Source organism: Girardinichthys multiradiatus, chromosome 15 (genome assembly GCF_021462225.1).
Source record: "Girardinichthys multiradiatus isolate DD_20200921_A chromosome 15, DD_fGirMul_XY1, whole genome shotgun sequence".
Lineage (NCBI taxonomy): Eukaryota > Metazoa > Chordata > Actinopteri > Cyprinodontiformes > Goodeidae > Girardinichthys > Girardinichthys multiradiatus.
This window is the reverse complement of record NC_061808.1, coordinates 33,164,104-33,189,330: the sequence shown is the minus strand read 5'-3', so window position 1 is coordinate 33,189,330 and position 25,227 is coordinate 33,164,104. Positions and strand designations below refer to the sequence as shown.

The 25,227-nt window shown below is 42.9% G+C and overlaps 1 protein-coding gene across 1 annotated transcript in view; it reads left to right on the top strand.

Annotated features, from left to right (window-relative positions):
* Positions 1–24,716, top strand: part of LOC124881849 (mucin-19-like) — a 49,311-nt gene extending 24,595 nt beyond the window's left edge. The window contains exons 7-8 of the mRNA XM_047387671.1: positions 11,030–24,511; positions 24,706–24,716. Of these exons, the coding sequence (XP_047243627.1) occupies positions 11,030–24,511; positions 24,706–24,716 (13,493 nt within the window). The remainder of the gene's footprint in view (positions 1–11,029; positions 24,512–24,705) is intronic.
* Positions 24,717–25,227: the final 511 nt, after the last annotated feature.

Sequence of the window (25,227 nt, the reverse complement as noted above, 5' to 3'; positions counted from 1 at the left end):
CTAAAACAATCATTGGGTGCACAATGTTGTTGCCAATAATTTTGAAAGTTTTCTACTGTATGGTCAGTTCTAACAGTTTCCCCTAAAGAATCAATACAAGCTGCCATTAATGCACTAACAACAACATCGATTATGTTGGCTGTGACAAGTAAGGTTTGCTACAAAACACTTGTTCTGTAGCCCCTAGTTAATTTTAGGGTACAGATAAAATAAATAAAAGTTTTTAGTTGGGCTTGAGTACAATGTACACTGAACAACCACTGCTGCAATACATCAATCGCTTCCTACCAACTGCCAAGTTTCATTTTCAGTTCATCTGTTAAAGTACCTTTACACTGTCTCAGATACTGAAAATGATTTGGTTGTTTCAAAGTTATAGCCTTATATCTACAAATATAAAAATATTTACAACCGTCAGATTTTGTTTTCACTTTTAATATGTAAAAGAGAGCATGTATATTAATTAGTAATTTATTTGTGGTTTATAAGAAATGTTTTGTGTTTTTTTAAGCTTGAGAGGCTAGAACGGTACAGATGCCCTCTATTTTTCTTATTAAATAACAGTGTACATTAGTTGGATACATGGGACCTGAACATACAACACTTGGTATAAGTAAGAGCCTAAATGTTTATTTTGCTTGTTAATCTAATAATATGCAATATATAAATGTAAAATTTGTTCTCGTTGTTTAGTTAAAAGCCAAAACCAATGCTACTAAATACCTCTTTTCACTGTACAGTGAATTAACAGTGTCGGGTTTAAATTCTTAGTTTGACACATGGAACGACACACTTCTAACGTCAATTCTAACGTCGTTTCCATGCTTGGGGGTTAAAACTGTACAAATACATTATTGAGTCTCTTTAAAATAATAAAGAAATATTAGCTGTGCTTCTTTCAGACATAATGAACAATACTTTCTTATACTTGAAATAAAAGAAAACAAAACCACACTGTATAACTCATCTTTCCATAAGTAAAATGACACCTACCCAAGAGGCCTTTTGACCCAATATCTTGAAATTAATTCTATATGAAGAAAAATCTGTAAAAAATAAAATATTGAATATTAAGGATTTTATTCATAATCCATTCAATAAAAAGTCCAAGATGGCAACAGTGTTCACACTATTGTCATAGTCTGCCTGTGTTTAGGGTTTTGAGTTTGTATTCTATTTGCGTTCTCTGCACTGCCATGTTCATTCAGGTTTATTGGACTCATTCTGGTGTTTCGGTTTTTGTTGCTTTCCTGGATTCAAACGTTTTATTTTTTAGTTTGTATTTCCTTATAGATATGGTTGCTCCTTGTTTATGTTCTATTGGCAGTCTCAATGTTTCCTTTTTTCAGTTCACTTAGATGTTTTCTGTTACCTCTCTGCCCTCCCTGCTCATCAATGTGAAAATGTCACCCTCCCTCAGTTACCCACAGTCTCTCTCCCATCAGCTGACCCGGAATCCCCTCTGGTTAACTCTCTTTGCTCTTTGGTCCATTCTCCGCTCTCCCTCAGTACATATACTACCTCACTGCAATTGTTCTCCACTGGTTCCTCTTGAAATCTACCCTGCTGACTTCCCCGTACCGTGTCTCTGTGTTCTTGCCTGCATACCTACCTATATTCCGTCCTGTAAGTTACTTGTTTAATATTTCTCTGTCTACTTTTACATGTAAATGAACTTTGATGACATCATATTATTAATCTATAAGGTCCAATTTGTTGATGGTCCCACGATTCCCAGCAACAGCAACTTTAACTATTCTATAAACATCTTCCACAAGGTTTAGGAGTGTTTATAGTTAGATGATAAAACCTGAATCACAGCCTTCGCTCTAATTCATCCCAAAGGTGTTCAAAAAGGTTGAGTTCAGGACTCTGTGCAAGTCAGTCAAGTTTCTTTACACCAAACTTTATAGACCTGCAGCCATGGAAGTGATTGTAACTCTGAAATTCATTGAGTTTTGGCAATAGGGTGTATTTGTTTTGCTCTTCATGTTCTTCAGAGTTTGCTCAAAATATTCCAAACCAACAATTAAGAAAAAACTCGATTTTCCATGCACCTAGGTCAAATACTTTTTGAAAGTAAAATTAAACAAACAGACACATCCTTAAGGCTGAATATAATGAGGACAAACACTTTTTTTCTTAATTTTAATATTATATTATATAAGGCCATTCCTTAATTTGAGAAGGGGTATGATTTAATAAGTGGCTATTTCTTTTTCCTTTTTCTTTCTGCTCTCTGTGGAGGAGGACACATGTGCATGGAGCCATGCAAGGGCGCCTGTGAGTGGGCAGCAAAGCCTCTGTGACCCGTCCCCCCCCTTGTCTTGTGTCATGATGTATGTTTGGATGGGTTGTACTGGAATTCTAATTTCCCCTCAGGGATCAATAATGTATCTTTGAATTGAATTTGAATTGAATTTCTTCCAACCCCTTCACGGATATGTAAAAGGATCAAATATCCATCCACTTTGTTTCAAAGTCACTCAGAGTTTTAAATGAGATCTAAATAATACAGGTTTCTATAAAACATCCTTATACCTGTTTTCTTGCTATGTAACGCTGAGTTTGGGTTGGACCAATGTGAAGACAAGAGCGCAGATGGGACATCGTGTGTAGAATCTTTGTTTAATTAAAAGCAAACTTACAGCCCTGCAGAGCATGGAACTGAGGCAAGGACATGGAGCGGGTAGAAGCCAGGGTAGTCTACAGGGTTGACATCAGGAAGAAAGCAGGAGGAACCAGTGGCAAACAATGAAAACCAGAGAGGATAAATACTGAGAGAAGTGGAGAATGGACCAATGAACTGAGGAGGCTAATCAGAGAGACAACCAGGAGCAGCTGGTGGAAGGGAGCCTAAAGAATACTGAGGGAGAGTGACTAATTGAAACAAATGAGAAGGAGATTGCAGGGAGGAAACAGAAAAAAAACATCTAAATGAACTGAAGCAAGTAAACAATGAAACTAACTAAAGAACATTAACAAGGGGGAACCAGATCTATAAGACAAATATAAACTAAGACCTAATACAAGGGAAGTAACAAACACCTAAACAACAGAATACATCTAACAAACCTGAATGAACCAAAATAAATCAAGTTAAGAACCTGGCAGTGAAGAGAAATAAACAGAACTCAAAACTTAAAACTCAGGCAGACCATGACACTCATACAGATTCAACACTGGGGGCCATAACTGTCACTGCTACTAATGCAAAACACCAACAGCAACATCAATGGTTCATTTGAAACAAATAACTTTTGTTTCCTTTTCAGCTTCAACTGCACTTGCTGCATCTAAAACCTCAACAACTGTAACGAGTGAGTCCCTAACTATAACAAAAGATTGATTAGCTGTACAATGTTTTTGCTTAAAGTTTTGAAAGTTTTCTACTCTTTAGTCAGTTCTAATACCTTTCCTCCTATAGATTCAACACACACTGCCACTAATGCAACAACACGACCATTCATAATCTCTGTGACAAGTAAGGTTTTTTTTACAAAACAGTTACTCTGTAGCTTCCTAGTTTAGGCTATAGCTAACAGTATTTAATGTGTGAAAGAGTTGCGGTTGATAACATGTTAAACTAGCTACACTGAACAGCCACTGCCAGATATGAGGATGCTAGTCATGCGACTTGGAATCTAAATACTTGGAATCGAAATCACAAATTTAATCACTTTAGTCTTGTCTTGATGGGCTTGGGACAAAATGGGCAGAAATACATTTCTGAGCTGGTTGTCAAGTACGAAGCATGTAGACCTATCAGGTCTTCTGAGATATACTGTTTCCAGGACTAAACAAGGTGACTCAGCATTTAATTTCTATGCTCCTCAGCTCTGGAACAAACTCCCTGAAAACCTGAGATGTGCAGGAACTGTGGGTTCCTTTGAATCAGGACTGAAAACATGTTTGCTTACAGCAGCTTCTGAACAAACAATCTGACAATGAAAACATTTGTTTTAAACTCTAAAAATTCTACAGTTTTTGATACTTGCTTTTTCCTCTTATCCCCTTTATCAGAAGATACAAAGTTGTACCCAACGTTATTCATACCCCAGGCAGTTTTTAATTTAAAATTATCATTTTACTTTGAACTTTTATTCTAACAGGAAATGAGATAGGCATCTCTCAAAAGATAATACATAACTTTAGTTTAATTTACATTTAAAAAAAACTATATCATGCTTAAAATTATTAATACCCTACTTAAACATCAAAGAAAAATCTTTATTTGCATTAAAGCCATCACACCCTTTCTATAATTGCTGACCAGCATTTTACATGTTATTTCTTTTATAAAGATCAAGGTCTTTGAGGTTGAAAGGCCTCCTCGCCATCACCCTAATCTTTAGCTCCACAGATTTTCTATCAGAATTGAGTCAGTGCTTTGGCTGGGCCACTTAAAAACATCAATATTACCTCCAGTCAGATGAAACGTATTGGCAAAATTAAAAAAAAATATTTTAATTCTAAATTATTGTAACTTAACTATTGTTGCTGAGGTTTGTGTTTGGTAGACAACTATCTTCAGATTGGAGTCTAAAATAAATAGGTACTTTCTTTGGTGTCCAACCATCTAGCACTATTGAGCCAGGGTGCAATTTTGAAGTGTGTGCCCTTCTTCCCATTTACCAGTCCTTCTTATGTGAAGGGCACGAGCTCTTATCACCTCATAATCAAAATCCACCTAGATATGCATGAATGTGATTAAAACAAAGAATGTTAATTCTGTTAAGGTAGTTATTATTTAAAATATAAAAAAGGTATTCCTTTTTTCATAAAATCATAAATGTTCTACAGATGGAAAGATTGCCAAATATTTTGGAATTACTGGTTCTTTGCAAGTTTAACTCCACCTACTACAACTACAACACCAACAGTTGTTACTAGTTAGTGTGTAAATGTAACTAAATTTGACTGAAACATATATTGTACCACAAATTATTTGAGGATTGAAACTGTGAATTAAAAACACTGCACTTATTGAGTTGAAAGTAAATATTTATAGATTTTAGAGTTAGTTCTAATACTTTTTTCCCTACAGATTCAACACTCCTTGCAACTAATATTACAAGCGTTACAACAAAACCTGGAAAAAGTAAGTGCCTCTGGTTATTTGACTTTTTGTTCCCCAATTAATAGTAGGCTTCAACCTAAAACAATGGTTTTGAGCCAGGTTTCAAGATAAGCATGTTTTGCCAAAACTCAACCCACACTGCTACCACACTTCTCAGCATTTAATTTCCTCATTCATCTTAGCCAAGTATCAGCTTTATTTTAAATTCAGCTTAAAAGATAACTGGCTTCCTTTACATTTTCTAAGACTTTCAGGAGGCCTTTTTTGACCAATAAACATGCAAAAAACCTTGATCGACAATCTGTTGATCAAGATCTGTTCAGAGGTTCTGGTACCTAATATGTGAAGACTTATCAAAGTGTCTGAGATGTAATATTTCACCTTCCCCCTCAGTTTGCTTATTGGGCAACTTAGATGATGTCACCATAGAGACAAATTCAGCTCACATGTTTTCACTGCCTTATGTATTGCTAAGAAAACTATCCTCACGAATTGGAAAAATAGGAACTTTCTTTGGTGTATGGTTTGGCGGGCAGGCTGGCTGGGGCTGATCTCGGGGTGGAATGGTCTCAGCTTCCTGGTGGGTTTTGGCTCTGCGGGCTCACTGCCCTTTGTGAGCTTTGGTGTGGGTTTTCTCGCAGGGCTACTTCAGGCAGGGGCATGGGGGTCGGGTGTGTTCTTGGACTTGGATGCTATGGATCTTCTTGTCACGTGGGTGCACTTTTGCAGGGGGCTTTGTTTTTGGAGGGCTGGTGGGGGCACACTTGCATGGTGTGGAGTTTGTGCATGACTTCCGCTTTGGGTGCTCATTACTGCATACTGTCCTCCGCTGTTTGGCATGCTGTGGTGTCGGGGTGGTGGTCCTCTGCATTGTGGCTCTGGCCTCCATGTTTTGTACAGTAGGGCGGGTGTCGCTGGGCTTGGCGGTTGCATCGGGCCTCTCGGCCTTATGCTGAGGTGGGGTTTGCTTGTCTTCTGGGTGGTTCCTGGTGGGTGGTGTGTGCTTGGGGTTGGTGGTCTACACCGTGCCCCTACCGATGTATGGAAGGATGTGTGGTGTTGCTGGTATGAAACACATCTTTTTTCCTTGAGCGTTATCTATTTATGGTTGGTCCTCTCATGAATTGTAAAGATTAGAAACTGATTGACAGTCACACTGCAACAACAACAAAAATGAAAGTACAACCGACAGAAATACATTACGTTAAGAAAACATAAACTTAAATGGCAGAAATAAAAAGTAAGCCTAAAAAGACACTCCATTTCAGTCCTGAAAGAAACAGGAAGATTCACAATTGACTATTTTTTAACCGCCTTCTTGTTTGTTTAACCATTAGATTTCTCAATCTCTTTCTTTAAGGTGTGTTAAAATAATGACATTTCAAAACATGTTCAGATCAGAGGAAGTAGTATGATTATTTACAACACGTTCTCATATTCATTAATAACACGTTACTACTCACAAATGCTAGAGATACATGTTTAACAATAACACTGGAGAAAAGCAAAATAAAGAAAAGGTTAACATATATTTAGCAAATTTTTATATAACTATTAACAACGATTATTTTTATCTTTTGACTCAGCCAAAAACTATTTGCCAATGACTTAATAAAATACCCTTAAAGTAAATTATAGTTATTACACGCTGGGTATATTACAGAAAATAGTAAAAATCAAAGATTAAAATAATATTGAAAGTTTTTGCTTTCAATAATTTTCACTGACAATACTGGTGTATTTGTGTTTTCTGTCATGTTTGGATTTAGTGGCAAACTGTATTTACAGAGCCATCAACAGCTGTAGTTACCGGTATTTAAAACGTGTCTCTGGTTTTCAATGTTTTATGCATTTTCACAATAAATTAACTTATTTAGCTTTTTATGTAATTTGTCAATGTGATGCTCAGTGTTAAACATTGGTTTATATGATCAGCTAACACTTCTTTCATAGATTCAACACCTGCTTCTAGAAACAAAACAGAAGCTATAATAACTGTAGTCACCCGTTAGTATTAAAAACAGTTTATCTCTAAATTTTTATATTTTGTGCATTTTGACATTAAATTAACTGTGTGATTTGGGTTAAATGTCAATTGTCCAGGTAAGCTTTGTCAATGTGATGCTCAGTGTAAATCGTTGCTATCAATGGTCAGCTGACACTTTTTCTTTCACAGATTCAACACCTGCTTCTAGAAACACAACAGAAGCTGCAGTAGCTGTAGTTACCCATTAGTATTAAAAACAGTGTATCTCTAAATGTTTATTAAAAACAGTGTATCTCTAAATGTTTATATTTTGTGCATTTTGACATTAAATTAACTGTGTGTGATTTGGGTTAAATGTCATTTGTCCAGGTAAGCTTTGTCAATGTGATGTTCAGTGTAAATCATTGCTTTCTATGGTCAGCTGACACATTTCCTCTCATAGATTCAACACCTACTTATATAAACACAACAGCAGCTACGACACCAGTAACAGGTACGGACTTTTATGTTACTGCTGTTCTAGGAGTGGGCTGCAGATGTTACCTTAAAACCGGACGTTGTGGGTGAGATTCGTTTGGAAATGTGTCATAAAAGTATCTCAATCTAAAATGAAGAAGAAAGTCATAATACTTTCACTAGTTTGAGACTGCTGACTTTTGTAGCTTTAAAAGTTACAAAGCTGAACGCAGTTTTCAATACATTACCAACACACTTAATATTTTTAATAATGTAGAAGTGGGCATTACCTTAGTACCGCCCCTTGATAAAACTCCTTTGTACAAAGTCATAATTTATTTTCTCAATATGTTGCTGAATGTTTTGGTTGCTTCGTTCATTGATATTTTAGACACTTTGTGTTTTTCTCTGGTCACAATTTCAATTGAATTTGGGGGAGTTTAAAAGCAACAAACTAAGAAGGCTCAATTGTTAAACTGCTCAAGTTAGCTAAAATAAACGTGTACGTATGACTGCCTTCTTAGCTTTTTACTTTCCAACAAGCTCACTGTGAGACGAGATTAAAGTCATCTAAAGTACTTTGGAATTTAAGTATCAATATCCAGAGCTATGAGCATAAAAACAATAAAAGCAACCAAAAACAAAATAAAATTTAAGTCTCAGTATTACTAGACAGCATTGAAACCAGCTCTATTTATTTCACCACAAACTGCTAACACAGCATAACAAAGCAGTTGTCATCTTATTGCTCTGAATGAGTGCGAGTGAGTTTTGGAATTTGAATTGTTTTCTCATATTTACTGATAGAGCAGTACTACTGGCAAAAAAGTAAAAATCAAGAATTGTTCATATTTACCTTTTGTTATTTTGTCAAGATTTTTGCATCTACTGTTTTATTTGGACTTAATCTTTTTTTCTTTCTGTTTTATTGTTTTGCAGTGACAACAACCCCTCCTACCACTCCTGTATTTATAAGTAGGTATTTAAAATACAGTGACCATGTAACTGCTTGTAAATTGTTCCTGCATTGCACAAGGAGTCCCTTAAACTCAGAGCAACTGCATTTTTAAATGGGTGCAAAGAGCAGATTGCTCTTTTCAGAGTTGATAGATGCCATAACAGCCGTTAACACTGTAACAGCTCAGTTAACAGTTAGGTTTGGGAAACATAAAACCTAAGGTAAGCACAAAAACTGTGGCTGTAAAAAGACCCTTTTTACACCAAATTAAATGAGGATTAGAGCAACTGTTTATTTTAGGCTGGAAACAATCAGTCTTATAAAGACTGTAATGTTGTTCCTGGCTAGCACCTAACAGTACAAGGTACTTGCCATGTATACCCTTCGTTTGATTGGTAACCTTGGTAAACTTATCACATTGAGAAATGTTAGTTTGTGTGGTTGGTTCAAATACATTTTCTCCATCAGGTTCAACACCCAGTTTCACTAACGGAACAACATCTGTGACAAGTACGTAAAGGCTTTTCCAGATCCCTTGTTCTATATTTCCTAGCGAAATGTGGGCTACAGATGTTATCTTTAGACTGGTTGCTGTGAATGAGCTGGGTTTAATAGAATTTTAAATGAGTTGTTAAACTAAGTTCAACATTGACAGTTACTACTCAGTACTTGTGAATAAATATACTAGCTGTATTAACTTCATCGGAGTTCTAACATTTTATTGTCAGTCAATCAGTCAATCAATCATTTCCTACAGCTTCTTCCATAGTGGGTTGTGGGGAAGCTGGTGCCTATCTCCAGCAGTCTATGGGCGGGAAGCGGGATACACCCTGGACAGGTCGCTGGTCCATCGCAGACATTTTATTGTATCTCAATTTATCATATATAATAAAAATCTGTGTTTTAGGGTTGTGGGCTAGAAAGTGCAAAGCTACATAAAAAAGTATTAATTATATTGCTTTCTTTCGATGGAATATTTCAATATTATCTTATTAACTGATACTAGTAGATTTTGAGCAAGAAATTTACCAAAGTATTCCTACGCATTCTGTTTGTGTTCTTTGGATCTATGAATACATACGATAAAATTATACTATACGATGCACAGTAAGTCTAAAAATGTCCCATCCACAATCAGTTAGGATGTCTGTCTACATGTTTGTCTTCAGGCACTTACTTCTCCATGGCTTCGCTCTCTCTTCTGTACTTATCCAGAGAGCTTTGTCTTGCTGCTCACAGCCTTCTTTGGCTCTCTTCTTTCACTATGAGTCTGACAACTGCCATAGACTGAGCAGCAGTCAAGGCTATTTTTGTGTTTGTGTCAATACAAATAAATATAGTTACTGTTTTAGACTGTGGGGCCATCTTGGTGTTGACAATCCCGCCCGCTTTTATGTAGATGGTACTCAATTGCAATGGAAAAATGAACCAAACCGTGTAGAGTAAAACTGACCTGAGACGAACTGCGCTTCGGAGGTACTAATGGAGAAGGTGCATTAGGTGTCTTGACGACATAAATGCCTGGATGGCACTCAATGTTTTGGATTTTAATGAAGACAAGACTGTAGTGGTGATTTTTGGAGGCAATACTGGGGCTTCTTCCTTTGGATTTAGGTTCCTTGGCCCAATACAGCAAGCAGTCTGCGAGAAATATGGGGGTAAAACTGGATCCTGAGCTCAAATTAGATAGCCACATCAAGGCAGTTGTTAAGAGCGGTTTTTATCATTTAAGGCAGCTGGCCGAAATAAAATCCCTTCTTCCAAGGAGGCCCATGAGACAGTAATCTATGCCTTTGTCACAACCAGGCTGGATTATTGTAATGCATTTTATATGGTGGTGAGTGGGACCTCCATTGACCAGCTGCAGAGAGTCCAAAATGCTGCTGCATGACTTTCAACTGGCACATGTAAACACGAGGACAATTCCCGTTTTACCTTCACTCCATCGGCTACTTGTACATTTTAGAACCCATTTTAAAATTCTTTTGAAATCTTTAAATGGCCTATCCCCACCCTACCTTTCTGAGCTGCTGCATTCTTACAAACCTATTTGCTCTTGTAGATCAGCTGACCACCTGCTCTTAAGTGTCCCCAAAACTAGGCTTTAGCTCAGGGAGGATTGTGCTTTTAGTGTAGCAGCAACTAAACTATAGAACCAACTGCCCATTCATCTTAGACAGGCCTCTTTATTGTGTGCTTCTTAAAACTCATCTATTCTAATTGGCTTTTAACTATTTGTAAAAAGCTTATTTTAATTTATTCCATTCTATTTTCTTTTATAACTATAGATTTTATAGTTTTTATCTGATTTTTATGTCTTACTTTGTTTTCACTTGTTTTTCGTTTTGTTCTTGTTGTTTAAATTCATCTATGTTTTAAATTGTATTTTTATCTTGTGTGAGGAATGTTTGTTTTTCTGTTCTGTACAGCACTTTGGTCCGCTGCAGTGCTTTAATGTGCTGTACAAAAAAGTTGGATTGGACATGCGGATTTAGTTCAGTAAATGAAGCTTTAAACCTGTGTCGTGTCTGAACTTTTACCTCTTCAGGTGTGCGTGGGACCATCCAGAAAACACCAATGAACACAACTAATCCCATCCCTTCAACTATAGTCCTGACAACCAACAATACTACCATTACCCTCCCTATAGTTAATGCCACAACTAATGCCACCATCTCCACCCTTAAAGCTACCACAACTACTGGTATCTTCACTACCACAGTTACTACATCTGCCCCAACCACAGTCCATATTAGTACTACTGCTGTTCCTACTACTACACATTCTACAATTACTGCAACTGCTACCACCATAGTCCCCGCTACTAATGCCACAACTACAACCACAGATTCTCTTACAACTAACCTCAGTACAACAGCCCCAATCCTTACCACAACCAGAGTTTTAACTTCTACAGTTAACAACACTACCACTATAACAGATACAACTATCCCGCCTTCAGCAGAGACCATAAATACCACTATTTCCCTGACTAATATTACTAGCATTACCTCCACAACAGATACCACTAATGCTCCCACAACTTTGACCAGTGTTCCTACAACTATGGCCATTGCCACCACAACTATGACCGATGCCCCTACAACTTTAACCAGTACCCCTACAACTACAGCCAGTGCCAACACAACTACCACTATTTCCGCAATTAATATTACTAGCATTACCTCCGCAACAAACATAACAGCTGCCCTTATTGTCAGTCCAATGATGCCAACTTCTATCTCAGCCCCAACCAATACTACAACGACTGTCATAGCTACGAGTAGTACCACTAAGATATCCACTGGTACAACCTCTACCAATGCCACCACAACTATGGCCAGTGCCTCCAAAATTGTGACCAGTGCCCCTACAACTACAGCTAGTGCCTCCACAACTACTACCACTGCTCCCACGGCTACCACTAATGCCCCCACGAATACAACCAATGTCCCCACAACTTTGACCAGTGCCCCTACAGCTACAGCCAGTGCCAACACAACTACTACTACTGCCCCAACAACTACCACCAGTGCAACCACAACTACTATCAATGCCTCCACAACTACAACCAGTGCCCCCACAACTATGACAAGTGTCCCCACAACTTTGACCGGTGCCCCTACAACTGCAGCCAGTGCCTACACAACTACCACTATTTCCCAAACTAATATTATTAGCACTACCTCTACAACAAGCATGACAACTGCCCTTATTGTCCGTTCAACGATGCCAACTTCTATTTCTGCCCCAACCAATACCACAACAACTGTTATAGCTACGAGTACCACTAAGATATCCACTGGTAACACTTCTACCAGTGCCTCCACAACTACCACTAAAGACCCAACCACTATGACCAATGCCTCCACAACTTTAACCAATGTTCCTACAACTACCGCCAGTGCAACCACAACTACTTCCACTGCCCCCACCACTACCACTAATGTCCGTTCAACTTTTACCAGTGTCCCTACAACTATGGCAAGTGCCCCCACAACTACTACCCATGCCTCCACAACTACGACCAATGCTCTCACAACTTTGACCAGTGTCCCTACAACTATACCCAGTGCCACCACAACTACTACCACTTCCCCCACGGCTACCACTAATGCCCCCACAACTTTGACCAATGCCTCCACAAATTCGACCAGTGTCCCTACAACTACGGCCAGTGCCAACACAACTACCACTATTTCCCGAACTAATATTACTAGCACTACTTCCACAACAAACATGACAGCTTCCCTTATTGTCAGTCCAACGATGCCAACTTCTATTTCTGCCCCAACCAATACCACAACGACTGTTATAGCTACGAGTACCACTAAGATATCCACTGGTACAACTTCTACCAGTGCCTCCACAACTACCACTAAAGACCCAACCACTATGACCAATGCCTCCACAACTTTAACCAATGTTCCTACAACTACCGCCAGTGCAACCACAACTACTTCCACTGCCCCCACCATTACCACTAATGTCCGTTCAACTTTTACCAGTGTCCCTACAACTATGGCAAGTGCCCCCACAACTACTACCCATGCCTCCACAACTACGACCAATGCTCTCACAACTTTGACCAGTGTCCCTACAACTATACCCAGTGCCACCACAACTACTACCACTTCCCCCACGGCTACCACTAATGCCCCCACAACTTTGACCAATGCCTCCACAAATTCGACCAGTGTCCCTACAACTACGGCCAGTGCCAACACAACTACCACTATTTCCCGAACTAATATTACTAGCACTACTTCCACAACAAACATGACAGCTTCCCTTATTGTCAGTCCAACGATGCCAACTTCTATTTCTGCCCCAACCAATACCACAACGACTGTTATAGCTACGAGTACCACTAAGATATCCACTGGTACAACTTCTACCAGTGCCTCCACAACTACCACTAAAGACCCAACCACTATGACCAATGCCTCCACAACTTTAACCAATGTTCCTACAACTACCGCCAGTGCAACCACAACTACTTCCACTGCCCCCACCACTACCACTAATGTCCGTTCAACTTTTACCAGTGTCCCTACAACTATGGCAAGTGCCCCCACAACTACTACCCATGCCTCCACAACTACGACCAATGCTCTCACAACCTTGACCAGTGTCCAAACAACTATACCCAGTGCCACCACAACTACTACCACTGCCCCCACGGCTACCACTAATGCCCCCACAACTTTGACCAATGCCTCCACAAATTTGACCAGTGTCCCTACAACTATGGCCATTGCCACCACAACTATGACCGATGCCCCTACAACTTTAACCAGTACCCCTACAACTACAGCCAGTGCCAACACAACTACCACTATTTCCCGAACTAATATTACTAGCACTACCTCCACAACAAACATGACAGCTGCCCTTAATGTCAGTCCAACGATGCCAAATTCTTTTTCTGCCCCAACCAATACCACAACAACTGTTATAGCTACGAGTACCACTAAGATATCCACTGGTAACACTTCTACCAGTGCCTCCACAACTACCACTAAAGACCCAACCACTATGACCAATGCCTCCACAACTTTAACCAATGTTCCTACAACTACCGCCAGTGCAACCACAACTACTTCCACTGCCCCCACCACTACCACTAATGTCCGTTCAACTTTTACCAGTGTCCCTACAACTATGGCAAGTGCCCCCACAACTACTACCCATGCCTCCACAACTACGACCAATGCTCTCACAACTTTGACCAGTGTCCCTACAACTATACCCAGTGCCACCACAACTACTACCACTTCCCCCACGGCTACCACTAATGCCCCCACAACTTTGACCAATGCCTCCACAAATTCGACCAGTGTCCCTACAACTACGGCCAGTGCCAACACAACTACCACTATTTCCCGAACTAATATTACTAGCACTACTTCCACAACAAACATGACAGCTTCCCTTATTGTCAGTCCAACGATGCCAACTTCTATTTCTGCCCCAACCAATACCACAACGACTGTTATAGCTACGAGTACCACTAAGATATCCACTGGTACAACTTCTACCAGTGCCTCCACAACTACCACTAAAGACCCAACCACTATGACCAATGCCTCCACAACTTTAACCAATGTTCCTACAACTACCGCCAGTGCAACCACAACTACTTCCACTGCCCCCACCATTACCACTAATGTCCGTTCAACTTTTACCAGTGTCCCTACAACTATGGCAAGTGCCCCCACAACTACTACCCATGCCTCCACAACTACGACCAATGCTCTCACAACCTTGACCAGTGTCCAAACAACTATACCCAGTGCCACCACAACTACTACCACTGCCCCCACGGCTACCACTAATGCCCCCACAACTTTGACCAATGCCTCCACAAATTTGACCAGTGTCCCTACAACTATGGCCATTGCCACCACAACTATGACCGATGCCCCTACAACTTTAACCAGTACCCCTACAACTACAGCCAGTGCCAACACAACTACCACTATTTCCCGAACTAATATTACTAGCACTACCTCCACAACAAACATGACAGCTGCCCTTAATGTCAGTCCAACGATGCCAAATTCTTTTTCTGCCCCAACCAATACCACAACGACTGTTATAGCTACGAGTACCACTAAGATATCCACTGGTACAACTTCTACCAGTGCCTCCACAACTACCACTAAAGACCCAACCACTACCACTAATGGCCCCACAACTTTGACCAGTACCACTACAACTACCGCCAGTGCCACCACAATTGCTACCAGTGCCTCCACCACTACCACTAATGACCCAACAACTATGACCAATGCCTCCACAACTTTGACCAGTGCCCCTACAGCTACCGCCAGTGCCACCACAACTACTACCACTGCCCCCACCACTACCACTAATGTCCGATCAACTTTTACCAGTGTCCCTACAACTATGGCAAGTGCCCCCAACGCTACTACCCATACCTCCACAACTACAACCAATGCTCTCACAACTTTGACAAGTGTCCCTCCAACTATACCCAGTGCCACCACAAATACTACTACTGCCCCCACGGCTACCACTAATGCCCCCACAACTTTGACCAATGCCTACACAAATTTGACCACTGTCCCTACAACTACGGCCATTGCCAACACAACTATGACCGATGCCCCCACAACTTTAACCAGTGCCCCTACAACTACAGCCAGTGCCAACACAACTACTACTATTTCCCGAACTAATATTACTAGCACTACCTCCAAAACAAAAATGACAGCTGCCCTTATTGTCAGTCCAACGATGCCAACTTCTATTTCTGCCCCAACCAATACCACAATGACTGTTATAGCTACGAGTACCACTAAGATATCCACTGGTACAACTACTACCACTGCCCCCACCGCTACCACTAATGTCCGTTCAACCTTTACCAGTGTCCCTAAAACTATGACAAGTGCCCCCACAACTACTACCCATGCCTCCACAACTACAACCAATGCTCTCACAACTTTGACCAGTGTCCCTACAACTATACCCAGTGCCACCACAACTACTACCACTGCCCCCACGGCTACCACTAATGCCCCCACAACTTTGACCAATGCCTCCACAAATTTGACCAGTGGCCCTACAACTACGGCCATTGCCAACACAACTATGACCGATGCCCCCACAACTTTGACCAGTGCCCCTACAACTACCGCCAGTGCCACCACAACTACTACCACTTCCCCCACGGCTACCACTAATGCCCCCACAACTTTGACCAATGCCTCCACAAATTTGACCAGTATCCCTACAACTACGGGCAGTGCCAACACAACTACCACTATTTCCCGAACTAATATTACTAGCACTACCTCCACAACAAACATGAAAGCTTCCCTTATTGTCAGTCCAACGATGCCAACTTCTATTTCTGCCCCAACCAATACCACAACGACTGTTATAGCTACGAGTACCACTAAGATATCCACTGGTAACACTTCTACCAGTGCCTCCACAACTACCACTAAAGACCCAACCACTATGACCAATGCCTCTACAACTTTAACCAATGTTCCTACAACTACCGCCAGTGCAACCACAACTACTTCCACTGCCCCCACCACTACCACTAATGTCCGTTCAACTTTTACCAGTGTCCCTACAACTATGGCAAGTGCCCCCACAACTACTACCCATGCCTCCACAACTACGACCAATGCTCTCACAACTTTGACCAGTGTCCCTACAACTATACACAGTGCCACCACAACTACTACCACTGCCCCCACGGCTACCACTAATGCCCCCACAACTTTGACCAATGCCTCCACAAATTTGACCAGTGTCCCTACAACTATGGCCATTGCCACCACAACTATGACCGATGCCCCTACAACTTTAACCAGTACCCCTACAACTACAGCCAGTGCCAACACAACTACCACTATTTCCCGAACTAATATTACTAGCACTACCTCCACAACAAACATGACAGCTGCCCTTAATGTCAGTCCAACGATGCCAAATTCTTTTTCTGCCCCAACCAATACCACAACGACTGTTATAGCTACGAGTACCACTAAGATATCCACTGGTACAACTTCTACCAGTGCCTCCACAACTACCACTAAAGACCCAACCACTACCACTAATGGCCCCACAACTTTGACCAGTACCACTACAACTACCGCCAGTGCCACCACAATTGCTACCAGTGCCTCCACCACTACCACTAATGACCCAACAACTATGACCAATGCCCCCACAACTTTGACCAGTGCCCCTACAACTACCGCCAGTGCAACCACAACTACTTCCACTGCCCCCACCACTACCACTAATGTCCGATCAACTTTTACCAGTGTCCCTACAACTATGGCAAGTGCCCCCAACGCTACTACCCATACCTCCACAACTACAACCAATGCTCTCACAACTTTGACAAGTGTCCCTCCAACTATACCCAGTGCCACCACAAATACTACTACTGCCCCCACGGCTACCACTAATGCCCCCACAACTTTGACCAATGCCTACACAAATTTGACCACTGTCCCTACAACTACGGCCATTGCCAACACAACTATGACCGATGCCCCCACAACTTTAACCAGTGCCCCTACAACTACAGCCAGTGCCAACACAACTACTACTATTTCCCGAACTAATATTACTAGCACTACCTCCAAAACAAAAATGACAGCTGCCCTTATTGTCAGTCCAACGATGCCAACTTCTATTTCTGCCCCAACCAATACCACAATGACTGTTATAGCTACGAGTACCACTAAGATATCCACTGGTACAACTACTACCACTGCCCCCACCGCTACCACTAATGTCCGTTCAACCTTTACCAGTGTCCCTAAAACTATGACAAGTGCCCCCACAACTACTACCCATGCCTCCACAACTACAACCAATGCTCTCACAACTTTGACCAGTGTCCCTACAACTATACCCAGTGCCACCACAACTACTACCACTGCCCCCACGGCTACCACTAATGCCCCCACAACTTTGACCAATGCCTCCACAAATTTGACCAGTGGCCCTACAACTACGGCCATTGCCAACACAACTATGACCGATGCCCCCACAACTTTGACCAGTGCCCCTACAACTACCGCCAGTGCCACCACAACTACTACCACTTCCCCCATGGCTACCACTAATGCCCCCACAACTTTGACCAATGCCTCCACAAATTTGACCAGTATCCCTACAACTACGGGCAGTGCCAACACAACTACCACTATTTCCCGAACTAATATTACTAGCACTACCTCCACAACAAACATGAAAGCTTCCCTTATTGTCAGTCCAACGATGCCAACTTCTATTTCTGCCCCAACCAATACCACAACGACTGTTATAGCTACGAGTACCACTAAGATATCCACTGGTAACACTTCTACCAGTGCCTCCACAACTACCACTAAAGACCCAACCACTATGACCAATGCCTCTACAACTTTAACCAATGTTCCTACAACTACCGCCAGTGCAACCACAACTACTTCCACTGCCCCCACCACTACCACTAATGTCCGTTCAACTTTTACCAGTGTCCCTACAACTATGGCAAGTGCCCCCACAACTACTACCCATGCCTCCACAACTACGACCAATGCTCTCACAACTTTGACCAGTGTCCCTACAACTATACACAGTGCCACCACAACTACTACCACTTCCCCCACGGCTACCACTAATGCCCCCACAACTTTGACCAATGCCTCCACAAATTCGACCAGTGTCCCTACAACTACGGCCAGTGCCAACACAACTACCACTATTTCCAGAACTAATATTACTAGCACTACTTCCACAACAAACATGACAGCTTCCCTTATTGTCAGTCCAACGATGCCAACTTCTATTTCTGCCCCAACCAATACCACAACGACTGTTATAGCTACGAGTACCACTAAGATATCCACTGGTACAACTTCTACCAGTGCCTCCACAACTACCACTAAAGACCCAACCACTATGACCAATGCCTCCACAACTTTAACCAATGTTCCTACAACTACCGCCAGTGCAACCACAACTACTTCCACTGCCCCCACCATTACCACTAATGTCCGTTCAACTTTTACCAGTGTCCCTACAACTATGGCAAGTGCCCCCACAACTACTACCCATGCCTCCACAACTACGACCAATGCTCTCACAACCTTGACCAGTGTCCAAACAACTATACCCAGTGCCACCACAACTACTACCACTGCCCCCACGGCTACCACTAATGCCCCCACAACTTTGACCAATGCCTCCACAAATTTGACCAGTGTCCCTACAACTATGGCCATTGCCACCACAACTATGACCGATGCCCCTACAACTTTAACCAGTACCCCTACAACTACAGCCAGTGCCAACACAACTACCACTATTTCCCGAACTAATATTACTAGCACTACCTCCACAACAAACATGACAGCTGCCCTTAATGTCAGTCCAACGATGCCAAATTCTTTTTCTGCCCCAACCAATACCACAACGACTGTTATAGCTACGAGTACCACTAAGATATCCACTGGTACAACTTCTACCAGTGCCTCCACAACTACCACTAAAGACCCAACCACTACCACTAATGGCCCCACAACTTTGACCAGTACCACTACAACTACCGCCAGTGCCACCACAATTGCTACCAGTGCCTCCACCACTACCACTAATGACCCAACAACTATGACCAATGCCTCCACAACTTTGACCAGTGCCCCTACAGCTACCGCCAGTGCCACCACAACTACTACCACTGCCCCCACCACTACCACTAATGTCCGATCAACTTTTACCAGTGTCCCTACAACTATGGCAAGTGCCCCCAACGCTACTACCCATACCTCCACAACTACAACCAATGCTCTCACAACTTTGACAAGTGTCCCTCCAACTATACCCAGTGCCACCACAAATACTACTACTGCCCCCACGGCTACCACTAATGCCCCCACAACTTTGACCAATGCCTACACAAATTTGACCACTGTCCCTACAACTACGGCCATTGCCAACACAACTATGACCGATGCCCCCACAACTTTAACCAGTGCCCCTACAACTACAGCCAGTGCCAACACAACTACTACTATTTCCCGAACTAATATTACTAGCACTACCTCCAAAACAAAAATGACAGCTGCCCTTATTGTCAGTCCAACGATGCCAACTTCTATTTCTGCCCCAACCAATACCACAATGACTGTTATAGCTACGAGTACCACTAAGATATCCACTGGTACAACTACTACCACTGCCCCCACCGCTACCACTAATGTCCGTTCAACCTTTACCAGTGTCCCTAAAACTATGACAAGTGCCCCCACAACTACTACCCATGCCTCCACAACTACAACCAATGCTCTCACAACTTTGACCAGTGTCCCTACAACTATACCCAGTGCCACCACAACTACTACCACTGCCCCCACGGCTACCACTAATGCCCCCACAACTTTGACCAATGCCTCCACAAATTTGACCAGTGGCCCTACAACTACGGCCATTGCCAACACAACTATGACCGATGCCCCCACAACTTTGACCAGTGCCCCTACAACTACCGCCAGTGCCACCACAACTACTACCACTTCCCCCATGGCTACCACTAATGCCCCCACAACTTTGACCAATGCCTCCACAAATTTGACCAGTATCCCTACAACTACGGGCAGTGCCAACACAACTACCACTATTTCCCGAACTAATATTACTAGCACTACCTCCACAACAAACATGAAAGCTTCCCTTATTGTCAGTCCAACGATGCCAACTTCTATTTCTGCCCCAACCAATACCACAACGACTGTTATAGCTACGAGTACCACTAAGATATCCACTGGTAACACTTCTACCAGTGCCTCCACAACTACCACTAAAGACCCAACCACTATGACCAATGCCTCTACAACTTTAACCAATGTTCCTACAACTACCGCCAGTGCAACCACAACTACTTCCACTGCCCCCACCACTACCACTAATGTCCGTTCAACTTTTACCAGTGTCCCTACAACTATGGCAAGTGCCCCCACAACTACTACCCATGCCTCCACAACTACGACCAATGCTCTCACAACTTTGACCAGTGTCCCTACAACTATACACAGTGCCACCACAACTACTACCACTTCCCCCACGGCTACCACTAATGCCCCCACAACTTTGACCAATGCCTCCACAAATTCGACCAGTGTCCCTACAACTACGGCCAGTGCCAACACAACTACCACTATTTCCCGAACTAATATTACTAGCACTACTTCCACAACAAACATGACAGCTTCCCTTATTGTCAGTCCAACGATGCCAACTTCTATTTCTGCCCCAACCAATACCACAACGACTGTTATAGCTACGAGTACCACTAAGATATCCACTGGTACAACTTCTACCAGTGCCTCCACAACTACCACTAAAGACCCAACCACTATGACCAATGCCTCCACAACTTTAACCAATGTTCCTACAACTACCGCCAGTGCAACCACAACTACTTCCACTGCCCCCACCATTACCACTAATGTCCGTTCAACTTTTACCAGTGTCCCTACAACTATGGCAAGTGCCCCCACAACTACTACCCATGCCTCCACAACTACGACCAATGCTCTCACAACCTTGACCAGTGTCCATACAACTATACCCAGTGCCACCACAACTACTACCACTGCCCCCACGGCTACCACTAAGGCCCCCACAACTTTGACCAATGCCTCCACAAATTTGACCAGTGTCCCTACAACTATGGCCATTGCCACCACAACTATGACCGATGCCCCTACAACTTTAACCAGTACCCCTACAACTACAGCCAGTGCCAACACAACTACCACTATTTCCCGAACTAATATTACTATCACTACCTCCACAACAAACATGACAGCTGCCCTTAATGTCAGTCCAACGATGCCAAATTCTTTTTCTGCCCCAACCAATACCACAACGACTGTTATAGCTACGAGTACCACTAAGATATCCACTGGTACAACTTCTACCAGTGCCTCCACAACTACCACTAATGACCCAACAACTATGACCAATGCCTCCACAACTTTGACCAGTGCCCCTACAACTACCGCCAGTGCCACCACAATTGCTACCACTGCCCCCACCACTACCACTAATGGCCCCACAACTTTGACCAGTACCCCTACAACTACCGCCAGTGCCACCACAATTGCTACCAGTGCCTCCACCACTACCACTAATGACCCAACAACTATGACCAATGCCTCCACAACTTTGACCAGTGCCCCTACAGCTACCGCCAGTGCCACCACAACTACTACCACTGCCCCCACCACTACCACTAATGTCCGATCAACTTTTACCAGTGTCCCTACAACTATGGCAAGTGCCCCCAACGCTACTACCCATACCTCCACAACTACAACCAATGCTCTCACAACTTTGACAAGTGTCCCTCCAACTATACCCAGTGCCACCACAAATACTACTACTGCCCCCACGGCTACCACTAATGCCCCCACAACTTTGATCAATGCCTACACAAATTTGACCACTGTCCCTACAACTACGGCCATTGCCAACACAACTATGACCGATGCCCCCACAACTTTAACCAGTGCCCCTACAACTACAGCCAGTGCCAACACAACTACTACTATTTCCCGAACTAATATTACTAGCACTACCTCCAAAACAAAAATGACAGCTGCCCTTATTGTCAGTCCAACGATGCCAACTTCTATTTCTGCCCCAACCAATACCACAATGACTGTTATAGCTACGAGTACCACTAAGATATCCACTGGTACAACTACTACCACTGCCCCCACCGCTACCACTAATGTCCGTTCAACCTTTACCAGTGTCCCTAAAACTATGACAAGTGCCCCCACAACTACTACCCATGCCTCCACAACTACAACCAATGCTCTCACAACTTTGACCAGTGTCCCTACAACTATACCCAGTGCCACCAAAACTACTACCACTGCCCCCACGGCTACCACTAATGCCCCCACAACTTTGACCAATGCCTCCACAAATTTGACCAGTGGCCCTACAACTACGGCCATTGCCAACACAACTATGACCGATGCCCCCACAACTTTGACCAGTGCCCCTACAACTACCGCCAGTGCCACCACAACTACTACCACTTCCCCCACGGCTACCACTAATGCCCCCACAACTTTGACCAATGCCTCCACAAATTTGACCAGTATCCCTACAACTACGGGCAGTGCCAACACAACTACCACTATTTCCCGAACTAATATTACTAGCACTACCTCCACAACAAACATGACAGCTTCCCTTATTGTCAGTCCAACGATGCCAACTTCTATTTCTGCCCCAACCAATACCACAACGACTGTTATAGCTACGAGTACCACTAAGATATCCACTGGTACAACTTCTACCAGTGCCTCCACAACTATCACTAATGACCCAACAACTATGACCAATGCCTCCACAACTTTGACCAGTGCCCTTACAACTACCGCCAGTGCCACCACAATTGCTACCACAGCCCCCAAGGCTACCACTAATGCCCCCACAACTTTGACCAATGCCTCCACAAATTTGACCACTGTCCCTACAACTACAGCCATTGCCAACACAACTATGACCGATGCCCCCACAACTTTGACCAGTGCCCCTACAACTACCGCCAGTGCCACCACAATTGCTATCACTGCCTCCACCACTACCACTAATGACCCAACAACTATGACCAATGCTCTCACAACTTTGACCAGTGTTCCTACAACAATACCCAGTGCCACCACAACTACTACCACTGCCCCCACGGCTACCACTAATGCCCCCACAACTTTGACCAATGCCTCCACAAATTTGACCAGTGGCCCTACAACTACGGCCATTGCCAACATAACTATGACTGATGCCCCCACAACTTTAACCAGTGCCCCTACAACTACAGCCAGTGCCAACACAACTACCACTATTTCCCGAACTAATATTACTAGCACTACCTCTACAACAAACATGACAGCTGCCCTTATTGTCCGTCCAATGATGCCAACTTCTATTTCTGCTCCAACCAATACCACAACGACTGTTATAGCTACGAGTACCACTAAGATATCCACTGGTACAACTTCTACCAGTGCCTCCACAACTACCACTAATGACCCAACAACTATGACCAATGCCTCCACAACTTTGACCAGTGCTGTTACAACTTCCGCCAGTGCCACCACAATTGCTACCACTGCCCCCACCACTACCACTAATGGCCCCACAACTTTGATCAGTGCCCCTACAACTATGGCCATTGCCACCACAGCTACTACTACTACAACCACAGCTATCACCAGTGCCCCCACAACTACTACCAATTTCCCAAAAACTACAACCACTGACCCCACAACTACTACCACTCCCCCCACGGCTACTACTAATGCCCCAACAACTACTACCACTGCCTCCGCATCTGCAACCAGTGCTCCCACAACTAAGGTCACTGCTGTTGTGGTCTCCAATACTTCAACTGCAGCTGGTGTCAAGACTACCATTACTACATTACGTCCCATTACAACTATGACTTCAACAGCCACTGCTGCAGGTAATGATGCATTGAAATTCATTTTGAAACACATCATGAATGCCGTCCTTTATATTTTTTTATGTTGTGTCTTGAGTGAAAATAGAGATAATTCTCTAATTTGAATTTACAATATTCTTTGTGAACTTGCCTGAACTTGACTAGCAGGAGTGCACTTCCTTGCTTAAAGCCTGTCATGCACTGTGTGATTTCAGAAAACGGATAATACTTGAACGTCTCACACTGTGCAATGTCAACATAATACAATCTTATGGTCTGTACATACAGACATTTGTTCTCTCTCCCAGAGCTGCAAGAACAAAATGTCATCACTGTGTTTTTCAGCCCTGGTTTGGAAATTTTTCAAGCTTGTTCTTATCACATATTCTTGGCCAAACATTTTTTTTCTGTGGTCTGACAACTACTGTGTGACTGGTCAGAAAATTGAAGTGAGGGTAGTCATTACACTGACAAATGCAGCAGTGGGAGGTTCCTATGTGTGAGATCTCTGCTGGCTGGTTCTGGCACTTCATTGTTCTCAGCTGCAACTCATCCAGCTAATGAGCTCATGGCTTTTTAAGACAGCTGCTGACACAGTCTGTTGCTGGAACATAGTCTCTGTTATGTGGACTTCTGTCAGCCTGCCTGATCGCTTGTTGTCCTGCCTTCCTGTCGATCTGCCCATCTGTCTGCCTGCCTGTCGCCATATGGAACTCTTCTTCAGGAAATCTGCACTG